This window comes from Myxine glutinosa, chromosome 3 (assembly GCF_964187855.1).
Source record: "Myxine glutinosa chromosome 3, kmMyxGlut1.1, whole genome shotgun sequence".
NCBI classification, from domain to species: Eukaryota; Metazoa; Chordata; class Myxini; order Myxiniformes; family Myxinidae; genus Myxine; species Myxine glutinosa.
Genome location: NC_136263.1, coordinates 191,030,145 through 191,048,018, shown reverse-complemented (window position 1 = coordinate 191,048,018; position 17,874 = coordinate 191,030,145). Strand labels below are relative to the sequence as shown.

Here is a 17,874-nt window from a genome sequence, read left to right as displayed (position 1 = left end):
TGAACTTTAATGTCCTCGTGGACACACTGTTGGAATTCCTCCACCAGGATCAATTGTCGTAATAGTTCAAAGTCTTTCCCAACCCCTTTTGAATCACACCACCAATCAAACATGGTTTCTTTCATTCTGGCCAACTCCACATGGGTCTCACTCTCCCTCTTCCTGGCGTTCCGGAATTTTTGCCGGTAAGCTTCAGGGACCAATTCATCGGCTTTGAGAATGGTTTTCTTCACTATCTCATAATCTGCACATTGCTCAATCGGTAAAGCCGAATAAATATCTTGAGCTTTACCCACCAGAACACTTTGCCCTAACATGGTCCAGGACTCCTCCGGCCATTTTAGCATTCGAGCCACTTTCTCAAAGTGTAAAAAAAATTTGGCTACCTCCTTTTCATTGAAGAGTGGAACCAGCCTAACATGTCTGCCAACATCCCAGGTGTTCTGACTAGTTGTCGAACCCGTCGGCATGGATGGCACCTTTCCCCGTTCTCTCATTAACTCCAGCTCCTTGACTTTAATTTCCTGCTGAAGCCCCATTTCACGGTCCTTTAACTCCCTTTTGGCTTTTCTCTCCTCTGCTTCGAGTTCCCTTGCCGCTCTCCTTTCCTCTGCTTTTTTCTCTTCTAACCTTTCCTGGAGTTCTCTTTCCTGTGCTTTTAACCTTTCTTGGAGTTCTCTTTCCTGTGCTTTTAACCTTTCCTGGAGTTCTCTTTCCACTCTCCTTTCCTCTGCTTTTTGCTCTTCTAACATTTCCTGGAGTTCTCTTTCCTGTGCTGTTAACCTTTCTTGGAGTTCTCTTTCCTGTGCTTTTAACCTTTCCTGGAGTTCTCTTTCCACTCTCCTTTCCTCTGCTTTTTGCTCTTCTAACATTTCCTGGAGTTCTCTTTCCTGTGCTGTTAACCTTTCTTGGAGTTCTCTTTCCTGTACGGCTCTTCTTTCCTCGAGCTCTCTTTCCTGTGCTTTTAACCTTTCCTGTCTCTGCAATTGCATCTCCATTTTTTGGAGCTCCACATTTTCTTGTTCTTCTGGTAACCAATCCAAGGCTCCCTCTCTCCATGTTCCTAGTTCCACCATAGTTTCTATCACCACTGTCTGCATCTCTGTTTTCTTCATTTTAGCTCGGACCTCCAAGCTAAAATGTTTGGCCAATCTCAAGAGTTCCGATTTTAGTAATGCTCGGACCTGTGCCTCACTCGGGGTCGCTGCAAACTTCTCTGCGTCAAACTCCATGGTGACTCTCCGTTAGCACCTGTTAACCTTCACACAAGAAATTTCCCCCAAAAAATTAATAAATAAAAAAATTTTTTGATTAATTTGGGAATGTTGGAAAATATTCCAAAATTGGAAAATTTGGGAATGCTAGGGAATTCTATCCCGGACGAAGACCCAATTTCGAGCCCACTAGTCAATTGGACGAGCCCCCAATTTCTGTTACGTGTTCCTCTACGATCTCCTGGTCTCGGTACACCTCCGAACCCCGAGAGGAGCCACGGCAGAAAAATATGTTACTCTGTGTTAGAAATCAATAATGAAACCACACCAATGATTATAAATGAAAAATAATATATTGAAAATCACACAGGAATAACGGTACAACAAATGGCAATTAAGAGTGCACTCTACAAACCATCAATAAAGTCAGATAACTCACTGCGCTCCCAGCGAGTGAAACGGACACTCCTCAATGTCTCTATAACCTTTTCCAAGGCGAATGTGATTCGCTCCAGCCGCTAGAACGATATCCAGTCGAAGCCCGAATCTCGCTCTCCAGTGGATATTCGAATCGCGTACAGTTGACAATGGTGATCGCCCCGCCGAAGCTGTACAACGGCGCCCTTCAGAGGGGCACCTTCACCGGTCACTCAGCGAACCGCAACGTAATTGGAGACGAAGCGGTCGCACACACACATCCCCGACAAACGGTAGGATGTTGGGGTGAAGATGACGTGGGGCAAAACCTTTGTAGGTGTCCGAAGCACGGGTTTCAAAATGGCCGATGGCTCTTACATGAGCCGATGTGACTAAGCGAGGATTCGTCGTAATCGCAGCGCCCTAATCTGACAACGCAGATTTTCCACTCCAGCGATAATTCCTATTGCCGGATGTCCCTTCAAGGAACTGAAAATTCCCTCATGACTTTCGGTAGACCAGGCTCGCTATGGAGCCTTGACGTCACGCGTCTTCTCCAACTTTGCTCGCGCCGCCTCTTCCTCTTCACCTCCTCGTCTTCCGGTTCGGTTTCCTGTATCATTTTAAGTTAACCTTTTTAACTTTAGATAGCTGTTCCTGAATAATAAACCTTTTGAGAATAATAATAGTACCTAATATCAGAAATATGTCAAGTGGGTGAAAACCACAACAGCGGAAGTGACGAATCCGTAACAACCGGTAGGGGACTAATAAGGGACATTCAAAAAAAATCTCATGTGCATGCTGCACTACCCTTGTGTTCTTAGGAGGAACCAAGGAATGCTCCAGAAAAGTTCATATAAAGGGGCACCAATTTGATTCATACACCTGCATGAAGAAGTAAATGTATTTTATTTGCCAGATGTGGAGCGCCCCTTTATATGAACTTTTCTGGAGCATTACCTGGTTCCTCCTAAGGATTCCATGCAAGGACAGATAACAACGGGGAAGGTTCAAAAATGTAGGGAGACGGGGCTTAGACAGACATTGCGGCACGTGTTAGACGCGCTCTATAGTTTACAGGAGTTACGTCACACTTACGTTAACTTACACCTTGCGTGCCACTGGGAATCGGGAAGGATATTTGACGAGGACGTGGGATCATCGGTTCGAGGTTGAAAATAAAATCCAGCCTATTGTGAAATATGAATAACCTGTATTTTCACTACGATAACAATGGTATCGAACAAGTGGCAAACAACGTGGAAAACAATCACCTGCACCACCAGGTTATGCCTTGGGCTCCTTCGGTTTTAAGAATGCAGGGACATGGGAAAGCTAGAGAACGAAGCTAAATGGAGGTATCACGATGAAACAGGTATCGATACACCTTTCACCTTCATCATGGGGAGCGCTTTGGGCTGAGGCTCAGGTTTCCTTGGCTGCAGGATTTCTCTTTAGAAAGGTAAAGGAGCAGTTGTTTCTTCACCTGTGGCCTAATTACATATTCAAATTCCCGAGTTAATCCTTACAGAAATTATCGCAGTTTCACATATGTGTATTATTTATTTATTTATTTATTTAGTATCTATTTATGTATTGTTTATTTATTTAATGCTCCACGCAAAACTCTTCAAAGTGCGCAAAGAGAAGAGTTTCACTTCACAGGTGTCGTTTCACATCAGGTAAAGCGCGGATCGCTCCTTGATGGGAGGCCGGGGTATACCTGCTCTTCCGTGAGCGCATGGGCGGGGAATACGAGGCTCTATAATGGGTCTGGAGCCCTGGGAATCGCCATTCCCTATTCCGTGTCTGTCTCTGCCTCTGGGCTTGTGCTCGGCCACCTGCGTGGCAGATGTGGGATCACGACTCGGACAGGTGGAGTGCCTGGACGCTTGGGATAGCGCTCCTGGTGCTCCTCGCACACCTGTTTCTGCTGCGACTGTGCTGGCGTCCAACTGATGTGCGCCGCAGTCCCGACGACGTCGGATACCTGCCCAGGAGGGCGTCTGATACCTGCGGCGATTGGGACACCAAGAATGTGACACGAAGGAGGCGACGTCGTGGGTCCATCCCTCCGAACTTCCCCAACGGCTGGTACCGGGTGCTGGACTCGAGAGAACTGCGAGCCGGACAAGTGCTGCCCGTCTACGTCATTGGTGTGTCTAATATACATATATATATATATATATATATATATATATATATATATATATATACATATATATATATATATATATGTGTGTGTGTGTATGTATATAGGTATGTATGCATGTTTATAGGTATGCATGTATGTGTGTTTGTGTGTATATATGAATGTATCTATGTATGTATGTATGTTTATACGTATGTATGTATCATCGGCGGAGTTGTGCGGGGTGCGGGCAATTTTTTTCAGTAGTTTACAATTAAGATAAAAACATCCCGTATTTAAACGTGAGTTACAATAATGAACGTAAACTACATTTGTGATTTCACGTGCACTGTAACTACACTAACAAATGGTAATTTTGGAAGTCAGACCTTGTTACCTATTATAAATATTAATCCCTTGCCCCCCAAATAGAGAAGTCAAACTTCGCCTATGGTATATATGTATGTATGTATGTATGTATATACGTATGTATGTATATATGTGTGTATGTATGTACGTATGTATGTATGTACGTATGTATGTACGTATGTATGTATATATGTGTGTATGTATGTATGTATGTATGTGTGTATGTATATACGTATGTATGTATGTAGGTATGTATGTATGTATGTATGTATGTGTGTATGTATATACGTATGTATGTATGTGTGTGTGTATGTATGTATGTATGTATGTATGTATGTATGTATGTATATACGTATGTATGTATATATGTGTGTATGTATGTATGTACGTATGTATGTACGTATGTATGTATATATGTGTGTGTGTATGTATGTATGTATGTATGTATGTAGGTATGTATGTATGTGTGTATGTATATACATATGTATGTATGTGTGTATGTATGTATGTATGTATGTATGTATGTATATGTATACACGTATGTATGTATATACGTATGTATGTATATATGTGTGTATGTATGTATGTATGTATGTATGTACGTATGTATGTATGTACGTATGTATATATGTGTGTATGTATGTATGTATGTACGTACGTACGTACGTATGTATGTATGTATGTACGTATGTATGTATGTACGTATGTATGTATGTACGTATGTATGTATGTACGTATGTATGTATATATATACGTATGTATGTATATATGTGTGTATGTATGTATGTACGTATGTATGTATGTATGTACGTACGTACGTATGTATGTATGTATGTATGTATGTATGTATGTACGTATGTATGTATATACATACCAGCAAAAGTACCCAGCGTTGCCGGGTAACAATGAGTCGCTTCTTGACAGGAATATGATATACGCAATCTGGATCCATCATCTGGAGGGAATTTAAAAAACAAATCGCAAGTACACCGGAGCAGTGGCATATCGAGGAAAAAATGACGCTCGGGGCGGGATGTCAAATTGTCGCCCCTCGTAACTTCTCATAAGTCTGAATGGTGTGTGTGTGTGTGTGTGTGTGTGTGTGTGTGTATGTGTGTGTGTGTGTGTGTGTGTGTGTGTGTGTGTGTGTGTGTGTATGTGTGTGTGTGTGTGTGTGTGTGTGTGTGTGTCCATGTCCCCGTGTGTGTGTGTGTGTGTGTGTCCCCATGTGTGGGTGTGTTTTGTTTTGGTTTTGTTTTTTTAATACAAGATCGAGGCTCGTGTAAGAGCTAACATTAATCACAAAAAGACAAACTGACACATAAAACTTAAGATAAAGGGAGCGGGAGACAAGATGGGGGAGACAGAGAGAAGCACACAAGTGCAACATTTGAGAGCAGGGACATCGGGAGCTCTGTGGGAGGGAGAGAGCTTGGGGGGAGCAAGCACGGGAAGGGGAGGTGGGGTGGGAGAGGTATGCAACACATAGACACTGCTACGACTTCCAGGAAAGAAGTCGGAATTTCAAAAAAGTGGATCTGGGGTGAATTAGCGGGGTTAGAAAAGATCAAGGTTTTGGATGGAGGAAGACAAGAGATGGTGGTGAACAGCTGTTTTAAAGACTTGGAGGGAGGAGTGGGATTGAAGGGAGTGAGGGAGTTTGTTCCAGAGGTGGGAGTAAAGAGGAATGAAAGAGTGAAGGTGAGGAAAGAGTCTTGATTTTGGCAGTTTAACCATAAGAGGGTTGCAGGCAGATCTTGTGCGACCTGTAGGAATATTTGGGGGACAGAGCCCAGAGAGAGCTAGGTGAGCAAGGCCGGAGAGGAGTCGGTAGAAGACAGAAAGACCACCAACCTGCCTGCGGTGAGTGAGTGAGAGGCCCTCAGAGTTAGATTCATCGCGGGAGATTCCAATGATTCTGAAAGCTTTGGTTTCAACAGCGTGAAGACGAGCTAGGTGTGAGGCAGGAGCACCAGCCCAGAGGGGAGAGCAGTACTGTATTCCATTGAGCTGCGGATGAAAGCCTTGTATGTGGTGAGGAGCTCAGGTGTGCCAAGGAAGGACTTCGCACGACGGAGGATGCCCAGTCGGCGACTGGCTTTGGAGGCCAGCTTGGAAATGTGGTTTTCCCAGGAAAGATCATGGCAGATAGTGAGACCCAAAAGCTTGAGTGACAGAACTTCTTGGAGAGGATTGTTGAGAAAGTAGATGGGAGGGTTGTCCAGTCGGTTTTTTTTGGAGAGACATAGTAAGAGTGTGAGATTTGTCAGGATTGAAAGACATGTTCCACTTCTTTGACCAGTCTGTGATTTTGTCCATGTCTGCAGAGAGTGAGGAGGCTGCAGACTGCCGATATGAGGGATGAGGAATGGAGCGGCAGAGAGAAATAGATCAGCAAAGAGATAGAGAGGATTTTCTAGAGATCGGAGAGATTATTGATGAAGATCAGAAAAAGCACAGGGCCCAGGGGGATGATTTGGAGAGAGATTGTAGGGGGGTAGATTTGAAGGGGAGGGGGGAGTTTTGAAGGGAAGGGGTGAGGGGGGAGTTTGGAAGGAGAGGTGTAAGGGGGGAGTTTTGATGGGGAGGGGTGAGGGGCGAGTTTGGAAGGAGAGGTGTAAGGGGGGAGTTTTGATGGGGATGGGTGAGGGCGGAGTTTTGAAGGGGAGGGGTCAGGGGGGAGTTTTGAAGAGGAGGGGTGAGATGGGAGTTTTGAAGGGGAGGGGTGAGGGGGGGAGTTTAGGAGGGGAGGGGTAAGGGGGGAGTTTAGCAGGGGAGGTGTGAGGGGGGAGTTTAGAAAGTGGACAATTTATGAAAAACAAACATTTATTACAAACTGGGTTTATTGTGATTTTCAAGTCAGAGATCCTTTTGAGAACGATAGAGGAGGGGTGGAATGAAGGTGAGTTTAGAGAATGTAGGGAGGAATGACTGTAAGAGATTGAATATTTTTTTGAAGTGGAATGAATTGAAGAGGAAATTGAAAAAAGCCTTTTAAATAGGAAGAAAAACAGCGTGTTGTAATAAACCACTGAATAAAACACTGCAGGGGAAAGTTTAAACATATTTAAACAAAACCGTGAAAAACAATCTGGGAAAAGTCCCTGAAGTGAGGGCATGGATCAGAGAAAGGAAAAAGGGTTAAATGAGAATGGAGGAAACTAGGATTGGAAAGGCGAGTTACGGCTGAAGATGGAAGAAAGAGGTGGAAGAAAAGGAGATAAAGGGGGCGGGGCGAGGACAGAAGGAACTTTTTTTTTCTTTTTTTGTATTTAAAACGTTAGACAAAGGGTAGATGTTCGGGGAAGTTAGGGGGAGAAGAGAAAATCTAAGAAATAAGCAATACAGCGAAGGAAAGAACTTAAATTCACAAAACACCGACATATTGTTTGCATATTGGGTCAATTAATTTGTTCACCAATCAAAAGGTGGAAGCAGAATGTTTTTTTTGTTATCTAAAGCTCAAAGGTCAAGGCTGCATAAAATCATCAATTTTCATTGATAGACCATTGGTCTTGTTCATTAAAGTGTTCTTGTTTATTGTTTGTACAGGGTTTCTTTTTTTCTTAAACATAATAAAATATTAAACGAGCATCGTCATAGTATTGATAAGAAGATATCCTGAGATCTAGACCCGACTTTAACCTTATGCATTCTTCGCATAGCGCACGGTGACATAGCTCACCTATGTCTATTACTACGGGATGGGAAGCGGAGTATGAGGATGCATGGCAACCTCACACCACATCTCACAATCTTTAGATGTTTATTTGAGATAAAACGTTGTTAAGCATACCATAGCAGGGTGTAGGTGGCAGCCTTTTCTGTGTTAGTCAATGTCGACAGATGGAAGATAATGTAAGCAGCAAGTGTTAGTTGAGACATACTAATTTGTTTGTACGCAAAGCAATTGCCATTACCTAATTACACTAAGAGCGGTAATGAGCTAAGACTGTGTGTGTTCGAATGTGTCGAGAAACATCGGATGAAGTCTTCTTTTTTATGGAGATGAAACCAAGTATTTTGTATGTTGGTTTGGCTTGTCGGTGTTTCCACCTGAACTGGCTTACAAGGTAGGGAGGGAAGCCAGCAGCCAGGTGAAAATCCCACCTCGCACGTTTTTTGTCTTGTCCTACCCTACTCTCCAGCCAACTCCACTAAATGTAACGATCACACAAGATTAGGTAACAAAGGCCTCATCGGTGAAATAACAAAGGTTACGCCTCTGTCCCCCGTCGGTGAAGTGATGTGAGTTGACAAAGTGGAAGACGCAAGGCGACCATCTTGGATTTTGACGTGGCGACCCATTTTTTCAATAGCGTTCTTCCTTATGCGTAGATACACCCACACACCAGATTAGAAGTTGGTACTTCGTTTATTTTTCAACATATTTCGCTCACAAGGTTCAGACATGTATATGGTGGTGGCCATCTTGGATTTTGACGTGGGTTGCACCCACATACCAAATTCGAATGCGGTCCTTCGCTTATGCACGCACGCACGCCCGCACGCACGCACGCACAGACGGACAGACGGACAGACGCACGGAGGGGAAAACCATAGTCCCCCTTTCGCTCCGCGGTGCGACGGGGGACAATAAAGCCAGATTTGAATCTGCTAACCTTTGCAAGTACCTTAATTCATACACTTATACAAAGGTATTTCAACTGTCTTAAAATTTATAGACACAACCATTTCAATGTCTGTATAGAGCAGGAGATCATTAGATGTAACCTGTCACAACTTTGTGTCCAGGAGAACAATTGGCGGTGTTCCGTGCCGAAGAGGGCCAGGTGGCCATATTCCATGCCTACTGCCCTCACCTAGGTGCAAATCTTGCGATTGGGGGCAAGGTGAGTGGAAACTGCTTGGAGTGTCCTTTCCACGGATGGCGTTTCAGAGCCGAGGATGGCATGTGTGTGGGAATACCATACGCAAAAAAAGGTGAGGCTTTCGACCACTCGGGATGCGGTACCTTAATGATTTCTCTCGGGTGTAGTTTTGATCTTTTATGGGTTTTTGACCATCTAACCGCACCTACTTACTTGCCGACTTGCTTATCATCTGTTGTTTCTTCAATTTTGATTTAGATTCACCAAACGTTATGCGACAAACTTTCTTCGATTCAAAATGAACATAATAACCGTTGTTATTTCGTCCAATAAAAGTTCATCCCATTATTATTAGCTCCCATTGGACTTGGTCTGAAACGGAGGCTCATGGATTGGGTCTCATCCGTCCGTCTGTGCGCGAGTGTGTCTGCAACCATATCTCGGAAATGTATGGACCGATTTTGTTCGAAGTTGGCACAAAGACAATGCATGAGAGTACATACATGCAGAAGATTTTGTTTTGTAATCCGACTAAAGATGGCCGACAACAACAACAACAACAACATGCATTTTAAGGCCATTTTCCCTGCTAGAGCGGGGATTAGCCTTGCGGTCCCCATGACAATCTTCTCCATTTTGCCCTATTTTCTGCATCTCCCCTTGTTAACCCCCTTGCCCGCATTTCTTCTTCCACCATCTTTAGCCAAGTCTTTCTCGGTCTTCCCCGTCCTCTACTTCCTTCTACATTCATTTCCATCACTCTTCTCAACCAGTCATTTTCATCCTTCCTCAACACATGACCAAACCATCTCAACCTGTTCCTCTTCACAGCATCCATCACAGGCTCTATTCCCATCATCGTTCGCAATTCATCATTTGTCTTCCTCTCTCTCAACGATACTCCGCACATCCACCGAACCATTCGCATTTCCGCCCTTTCCAGCCTTCGTTGCTGCTCTACGTTCATTGTTACCGACATGTTACCATTCATTACCGACTGACGGCCTTTAACTCCATACAGCAGAATTACTAAAACTATGGAGCCCATGACATTTGATCTCTTTCTTCTTGTTGAATTTTGGAATGGAATTCTAACATTTTTAGAATGTCAAAAATCGAACATTTTTGGAATGCGTTAAAAAAAAAAATTCATCGAAGTCTAACTTGAGCAGATGGGTCTTTTAAGTGACATAAAAAGGCATTTGTCATTGTGTGGAATTGCCTTTCAGTCCCTGAGTTTGCACGCACAAAGGTCTGGCCCAGCTGTGAGATGAACGGCCTAATTTACATGTGGTACCACTGCGATGGAATCGAGCCCGAGTGGAACGTGCCGAAACAAGAAGAAATTGCCAGCGGAGAGTGGGTGTTTCGAGGACGCACGGAGCATTACATCACAGCCCATATACAGGTATTACCTGCAATACAGAATTTGGTATGGGTGGTGAAGGTGAGAGGGGTGTAGTAATAGCACATAAGTGCATATCTCAGAGGAAAGACTTTGTCAAGGCCCTGTGGCTACTTGCGTCGGCAGACAATTCGAACATTGGGGTTGTTCAAATGAAGATTGACAAAGGTGTTGGCCAGGTAGTCTTTCCTCTTTTTGAGACGTCTAGCAAGATATCTCTCAAGTAAATGAATTCCTTGTTCCTGCAATTGTGATCATAATTCTTCTTCTCATGCCATCCACCTAACGGGGTGACATGACATTTTCCCATTCTTCTCGATTGGAAATAGCATCGACTAAATGAATGTCACTCAGGTTGGTGTACTTCTCGATGATGTTCTCCAGGGTTCCTAGGACATCCAGAGTAAGACTTTTTGTTAGTTCTCCATGGTGCGTCGCAAGACCAGAAAGGCGTAGTCGGTGTTGCGTCACAATATCAGAGATATGGGGAAGAGGATGGCCTCCGTTGGTGATGTGGTCTCGAGTTCAGGACTTTGTCCGTTCGTTCAGGACTTTGTGGGGGGGGGGGTGGGGGGGGGCTTTGTGAAGGACTTTGTGAAGCAATTGGGTGTAGGATGATAATTTTTGAAAGGTAAGAGGGCATCTGCATATTACATATGTGGGATTGGGGATTGCGGTAAACAGGATTGGGCAAGGAAGGGGGATCGGAGAACAAGAGGAAGAGTGGGGGAGAAAAGCCAAAGGGATATTGAGTGGAGGAGGTAGGAAATGTATGCAGAAGCAGAGGATGTACTCAAAACAGTAAAACACCTCCTTGCGAAACTCCCAATTTCCAGGCTCAACTTCACTCTTCTCCCACTTGTGGAACTTCCTTCTTCAGTTTGTTAAATTTCACTCTTCCTTCTCGGGCTTTATGAGGTCACATTGGGAGCAGGATTTGAACAAGTGACAATTGGCATGGTTATAATTTTGGCTACATGAGCATTTGGGAAAACCTTGAATTTGGAATTCAGTCTAGCTCGGATTTATCAAACCACATCAAAACCTCCAGAGACATGATGGCAGGTAATTTGGCAAGTCTGGGCAAAGATATGACAACTTGGTGGGTCTGAACTCTCACACATAATATGCCATGTTTAGAAACTCGGTTTTAAACTGGCAGGCCCGGTTGCAGCGTATAATTTAGGTTGTTCAAGCAATGTTTGAGCCATGACTCCGTGTCCCCAGGATATTCCTGAAAAGTTGGCTTTTTCCTGGCTGTGAAAACTCTGACTCACATTCCAACAGGAAATCCCGGAGAATGCAGCAGATTTTGCTCACCTGCAGTACCTGCACACTCCCTTTGTACTCAATGGCGCCAACTTGCGGTACACCCGTTCCTGGCTCTGGCGGGCATTCCGGCACATATGGAAGGTGTGTGCTTTGGGCAAGGTTTGGGGTACAATTGGAGTTTATTGGTAGAGAAATTGGTAGAGGGAAGCCTTAGAGCAAAATAGTTGACATAGCACTGTGAAACACCGGGATGACAGTTAATATCTGGGTCGAGATTCAAACCCAGGTTACAGTGTGCGTACCTTCAGAGTCTAGGCTGACCTGCCGGCACCTGGACAAATATGCAAACTACAAAATACTGCAGGAATCACAAGTTAATTGGATGCTGAATCCTTGTGGGAATTCTGGCCCAAATAAAAGCTGCCTTTCCTTGTATCTAGCCAAAAAAATGCAAACAATGTTTACTTCCAATAGCTATGGCCCATTCTGGTCAATATTTTTCACTTCATTGATTTCCCGAGCCGATACACAGTTGGTTGGGCCTTCTTTGGGGTGGGGACAGCTCACAAAATCAGTTGGGGCCCAGCTGGATGGATTTCAGTCATTTCAGAAGAGTAAAAACTGATTTTTGAAGTAAAACAATTGATCTTTATCAGAAAGGTATATTGTTATGTCGGTCGGGTAAAGCAATATCTAGAGTCAGGTATATCTGAATAGGTAACATGCTTCGACTATCGTGACAGAGAATCTACCTGTAATAAGTTCTCTGGTTAGTCAGGTTTGTCGAGGTTAAGATGTCTGCTTGTAAACATACCAGGATGTTCATGTGCTAGGTAGGGATAGGGATTAAAGATAACAGCCCCTGTGTGTCACATCTGGTCATCAAACCTTTGTCCCTTATGGCAATGCACACCTGTAGACACTTAGACAGGCCCTGTAGTGCACACATTAATTAAATTCCCTTCCCTGACAATGACTTCGGAAGAAACAGGCAAGAGGCCAGTTCGGGGCACCGGTGCACGGGCCGCAGCCAGCTACACCTCCGGCAGGCCTAGCCACATCGAGTAGCACGAGCTATGACCACGCCACAGGGAACGTGTGATTCGGTGGAGGGCACAGATTGGGTGGCGGGCCAAGGCTTACGTCACCGCCACAAGGTTATCTAGGGGCGCGCCGAACGACATTGTCTCTTGCACATCGAGTTCTCTCTTGCGCAGCACGTCCCTCTGGCCCTCTTGCACATCCAGTTCTCTCTTGCGCAGCACGTCCCTCTGTCCCTCTTGCATGTCCAACTCTTGCTCGAGTTCTAGCTTTTGGGTTCTTCGCTGCCTCTTGCGCACGTCCCTCCCTGGCTGTCTTGTGCTCTCTGCGCTTTTCTTCTTGGTATTGAGAGGTCTTGGTGGTCGTTGACTCGCCATCTGTGTGGTGCTTGGAGCGGTGCTTTTGGTGCTTTGGGGCCTCGTGTGCGATCGGCGCTTCTGGAGCTTAGAGTGGTGCACGGAACTCGTGGGCGGTCGACGAGGAGCCTGGAGTGGGCATTGGCTCGGGCCTTCGCGGTACCATGGTGCTGGAGCGTGGGGCCTCGTAGTGTGCAGCAGAGCTTGGAGACGCCAGACGACAGGACAGATAAGGACGCACCATATTCACAATTAGATAACGAACGTTTTTCTTTTGGTAATTCCTTCCCATGTCTCGTTTCTGAAGTGAGGTGTGTGGGATCCTAAATTAGGACGTTTATTTGATTACCGTCGCGTTTCATTGTTTCGGGTTCCGTGGAATAAATCTCTATTTTTGTACATTAAATCTTGTTTGTCCAGTTGATTAATTTCCCTGCAGCTGCCGTCGGTTCACTGAAGATACGAGCTTTTACCGCAGCTTCCACTTTCCTTCTTCCTCCCGCGTTTTATAGCCGAATCCGTCGCCTCAAGTAAATCCGTTCTGGTCCATCCACGAGCCTTGGTGTTAACCGAAGGGTCCACGCGACAATATTTTTACGGCGTAGCCCGTAGGGAAATGGCAGCTAGAACAACATTTGTATGTATGTATGTCCCTCACAAACGTCCACCAATCAGAGCTAAAGATCTGGTCACATGACAGGGGAATGCATTTAGTAACCATTGCAGATGCATATTTTACTCCAAGGAAATACAACAATTTTCTGTAGAACGTTTTGGGGTCCCAGCAGGTGTTGTAAGGTAGGTAGGAGGTTTCAAAAATTCCTCAGTACAATTATGATTTTGAAATGCTCCCGAATCTGAAGGTGGCACAGGAATGTGGAATTTATTGGATCATCGTTTGCCTTACATTATTTGCTAAATTTAATACTTACGTTATTTGCTCAATTTAATACTTGCATTATTTGCTAAATTTAATACTTACATTATTTGCTCAATTTAATACTTACATTATTTGCTCAATTTAATACTTACATTATTTGCTAAATTTAATACTTACTTTATTTGCTAAATTTAATACTTACATTATTTGCTAAATTTAATACTTACTTTATTTGCTAAATTTAATACTTGCATTATTTGCTAAATTTAATACTTACATTATTTGCTCAATTTAATACTTACATTATTTGATAAATTTAATACTGTCGTGCGAATACCCTCCGGTTAATACCAGGGCTCGCGGATGACCCAAACGGCTTTAATGGAGGCAACAACCAAACACGGATTTTGCTATAAAACGCTGGAGGAAGAAGTGAAGAGGAAGAGGTGAAAGCGCTTACCGATAGCGATCCAACCGCAGCTCCGATCCTGCAGGGGAATTAACTCAAAACGGACACAAGATTTTGATTGGAAAGGGAAAATAATGCAAGGGTTTATTTTACAAGAGATAGCGGGACAGGAAAATGCACGCCAGTAATAAAATGTCTGAAATCGGGATCCCACACACAGACTTCGAAATACGAGACAAGGGAATGAATTGCAAAAACAACTGTCCGTCGCATACGTGTGAAATGTGGTGCGTCTTAACTGTCTGCAGTCTTGTCCACCGTCCAACGCGGTTCCAAGCTCCGGCGCGAGTAAACCCTCCGTCCGCTTCGCCCACACGCTCCGCCAGGCCCGAGCCAACGCCCCACTCCAGGCTCCTCGTCGACCGCCCACGAGATCCGTTCGCTCACAGCACCGAGCACCGCTCCAAGCACCACAAATATGGCGAACCAACGACCACCAGGACCTCTCAATATGAAAAGCCAAGAGCCAAGAACAAACAACGAAGAGCGAAGGACCAGCACGACTCAATACCAAGAGCGAAGAGCCCAGCATGAAGGAGAGAGCGAAGCACGTCAGCGAGCCCTTTTCTAACTTGGCATGTGATGTCAGTTCTGGCGCGTCACCAACCAGAGCCTCGTAGCTTCCCGCCGTCTGCCGAACCTTTTTGCGCCTTCCATGTTGATTGGTTCACGGCTCGCACCTTCCGCGCCAACCAATCACACGTTCCCTGTGGCGTGGTTATAGCTCGTCTCACGCGATGTTGCTTGGCCAGCTGGTGGTGCGGCTGGCGGCGGCCATCCGGCGGTGCTCCGATCTGGCTTCCTGCCGGTCTTCTTACAAGGTCATTGAAAGGGAAGGGGAATTAATTAATGAGTGCATTAAGGACCTATCTAAGTGTTTAAATGAGTGCGTTGCCATAAGGGACACAGGTTTGACGACAGAGGGGACGACGAACAAAGGAATCTTATCCATAATCCCTGTACTATTGAGCACGCCCTGCTCCCTCGTAGCGGGGACATCAATACAGCTTATCCCAACAAACCGGACTAACATATAACTTATTAAAGGTAGATTTCCTATCAAGACAGTCGGATACCTACCGATACAGATCTATCTGGCTCTACATATCACTCTACCCCCCTGACATAACAATACTTACATTATTTGCGAAATGTAATACTTACATTATTTGCTAAATTTAATACTTACATTATTTGCTAAATTAATACTTACATTATTTGCTAAATTTAATACTTACATTATTTGCTAAATTTAATACTTACATTATTTGCTAAATTTAATACTTACATTATTTGAGAAATTTAATACTTACATAATTTGCTAAATGTAATACTTGCATTATTTGCTAAATTTAAAACTTACATTATTTGCTAAATTTAATACTTGCATTATTTGCTAAATTTAATACTTACATTATTTGCTAAATTTAATACTTACATTATTTGCTAAATTTAATACTTACATTATTTGCTAAATTTAATACTTACATTATTTGCTAAATTTAATACTTACATTATTTGCTAAATTTAATACTTATATTATTTGCTATATTTAATACTTATATTATTTGCTAAATTTAATACTTGCATTATTTGCTAAATTTAATACTTACATTATTTGGTGACTTCTACCTGCTATCCCCACCCAGGTCATACTCTCCTCTTCAACTAAAGTAGCAAACAAATCCGGCTTAGCCGTTGTTAGACTATTGGTCTTGTTCAGTCTCCGTTCAGATAGTAAAGAAAAGAGTATTAAGGCAGGCCTTAATGGAATGGTCTTCAGAGAAAGGTAGCGGCAACAGAAAGAGTAAATAGGTACCTGGATGTATTGGAGACGGAGGGGCATGGGGATATTGGCTTGTGTAGGTAGCTTGTGTGCGGATGGGTGATGGTTTCTAGGATTGGTTAGTGAAGGCAAGGTGTGTGGAATGACCTCTTCTTTTGCCAAAGTTCCTTGCACAAGTATGGAGAAAATGCTGTCCCTCTGATTGGCACAAGGTGGGGTATCCCGTCTGATAGCATTATTTGGTAGATGTTAAAGATCTCACTGCCGTAGTTACCTCCGCCACCGAAGGTGGATGGAGGTTATGCTTTCACACCTGTTTGTTACTTGCCGGAAAAAATTCCGGCAAGTATGTTGGTTGGTTGGTTTGTCTGTCCGTCTGTCTGTCTGTTTGTGCGCAGTACTACGTATACATCGTTGCACATAGCATCGCCATACTTCACACACATATTTGTCTTGCCCTGGAATAGCCTGTGCCCAATTTTTAACTCTCTAGGCCCAAGGCCTCCATTATGACGTCATAATTCGATAATTCGACAAGTACAAAACTTCATCCAATCAAGATGCAAATTCTTGAGCGCCATGTCGGCATAAACTGGTGGAGAAAAAAATAATGATGACGTCATCGGTCACGTGGTTCGGCCGCCATCTTGAAAAAACCGAAAAACTTTGCACCTCTATATCTCCGAAAGTGCTGAATAGAAAAAATTGAGACATGGCTCATTGTAAAGAACTCTCCTTGGGGAATAAAATATGTTAATGATGATGTCATAGGTCACATAGTTCGGCCGCCATATTTTCTGTCTGTCTGTTTGTCTGTTTGTGCGCAGTACTACGTCTACATCGTTGCACATAGCATCGCCATACTTTACACACATATTTGCCTTGCCCTGGAATAGACTGTACCCAATTTTTAACTCTCGAGGCCCAAGGTCAAGCTCAAGGTCACCCAAAACGTGAAATCAGGGGGATCGAGTTTTCATTTAAAATATATTTCAAACCACTATAACTCTAAAAGTACAAGAGATATGCATACACTTACTGTTACTAACATATAGGAAGTCACATACGACATTTCATTTGGCACCATGGCCTTTGTCCTTGAGTGACCTTGAAAGGTCAAACTCAAGGTCAAAAACTGTTTTTTTACTAATAACTTTGTCAAACATTATCCGATTCCTTTCTAAACAACACCAAAATGTTCATTATTCAATTCCCGAAAAATAACATGTGGCATAAAATGGTCAAAAATGCTTAGTTTGAATTATTTTTTGGGGTCAAAGGTCAGGGGGCCAAGTTTTCATTGAAAATATATTTCAAACCACTTGTGTGTTTCAAGCTTCAAACCACAAACCACTAAAATCCTCTGAAAGAACAACAGATATGCATGCACTTACTCAGTTACCTTCCATTGCTTAGCCTATATACATGTATAGATTTCCCGCCATTTTGATCCAAAATGGCCGATAAAAAAAGTACATTCCGGCAAGTCCTCGGTCTCTGACCGATTTTTCATTACTTGGCCCAAAAAAAATTTTTTTTTGCAAGTATGTTGATCACTTGTGTGTTTGTGTGTTTGTCTGTCCGCCCACTTATACTTGCCTGCAGGTCACAATTTTAAACCAATCTTCACGAAAATTCACCAAATGATAGAGTTCGTGGTTCGACAAAATCCTATTTATATTTGGGGTCAAAAGGTCAA

General features: G+C 43.6%; 1 protein-coding gene across 2 annotated transcripts in view; it reads left to right on the top strand.

Moving 5' to 3' along the window:
* The first annotated feature begins 3,450 nt into the window (after positions 1-3,450).
* The window catches only part of LOC137422941 (cholesterol 7-desaturase nvd-like), a 51,411-nt gene continuing 36,987 nt past the window's right edge, over positions 3,451-17,874 (top strand). Inside the window, exons 1-4 of one of the 2 annotated variants that reach the window (XM_068109617.2) lie at positions 3,451-3,790; positions 8,890-9,078; positions 10,196-10,374; positions 11,659-11,784. In XM_068109617.2, coding sequence (XP_067965718.1) covers positions 3,487-3,790; positions 8,890-9,078; positions 10,196-10,374; positions 11,659-11,784 — 798 coding nt within the window. In that variant the 5' untranslated portion in view covers positions 3,451-3,486. The remainder of the gene's footprint in view (positions 3,791-8,889; positions 9,079-10,195; positions 10,375-11,658; positions 11,785-17,874) is intronic. The other variant, XM_068109618.2, reaches the window with a different exon arrangement.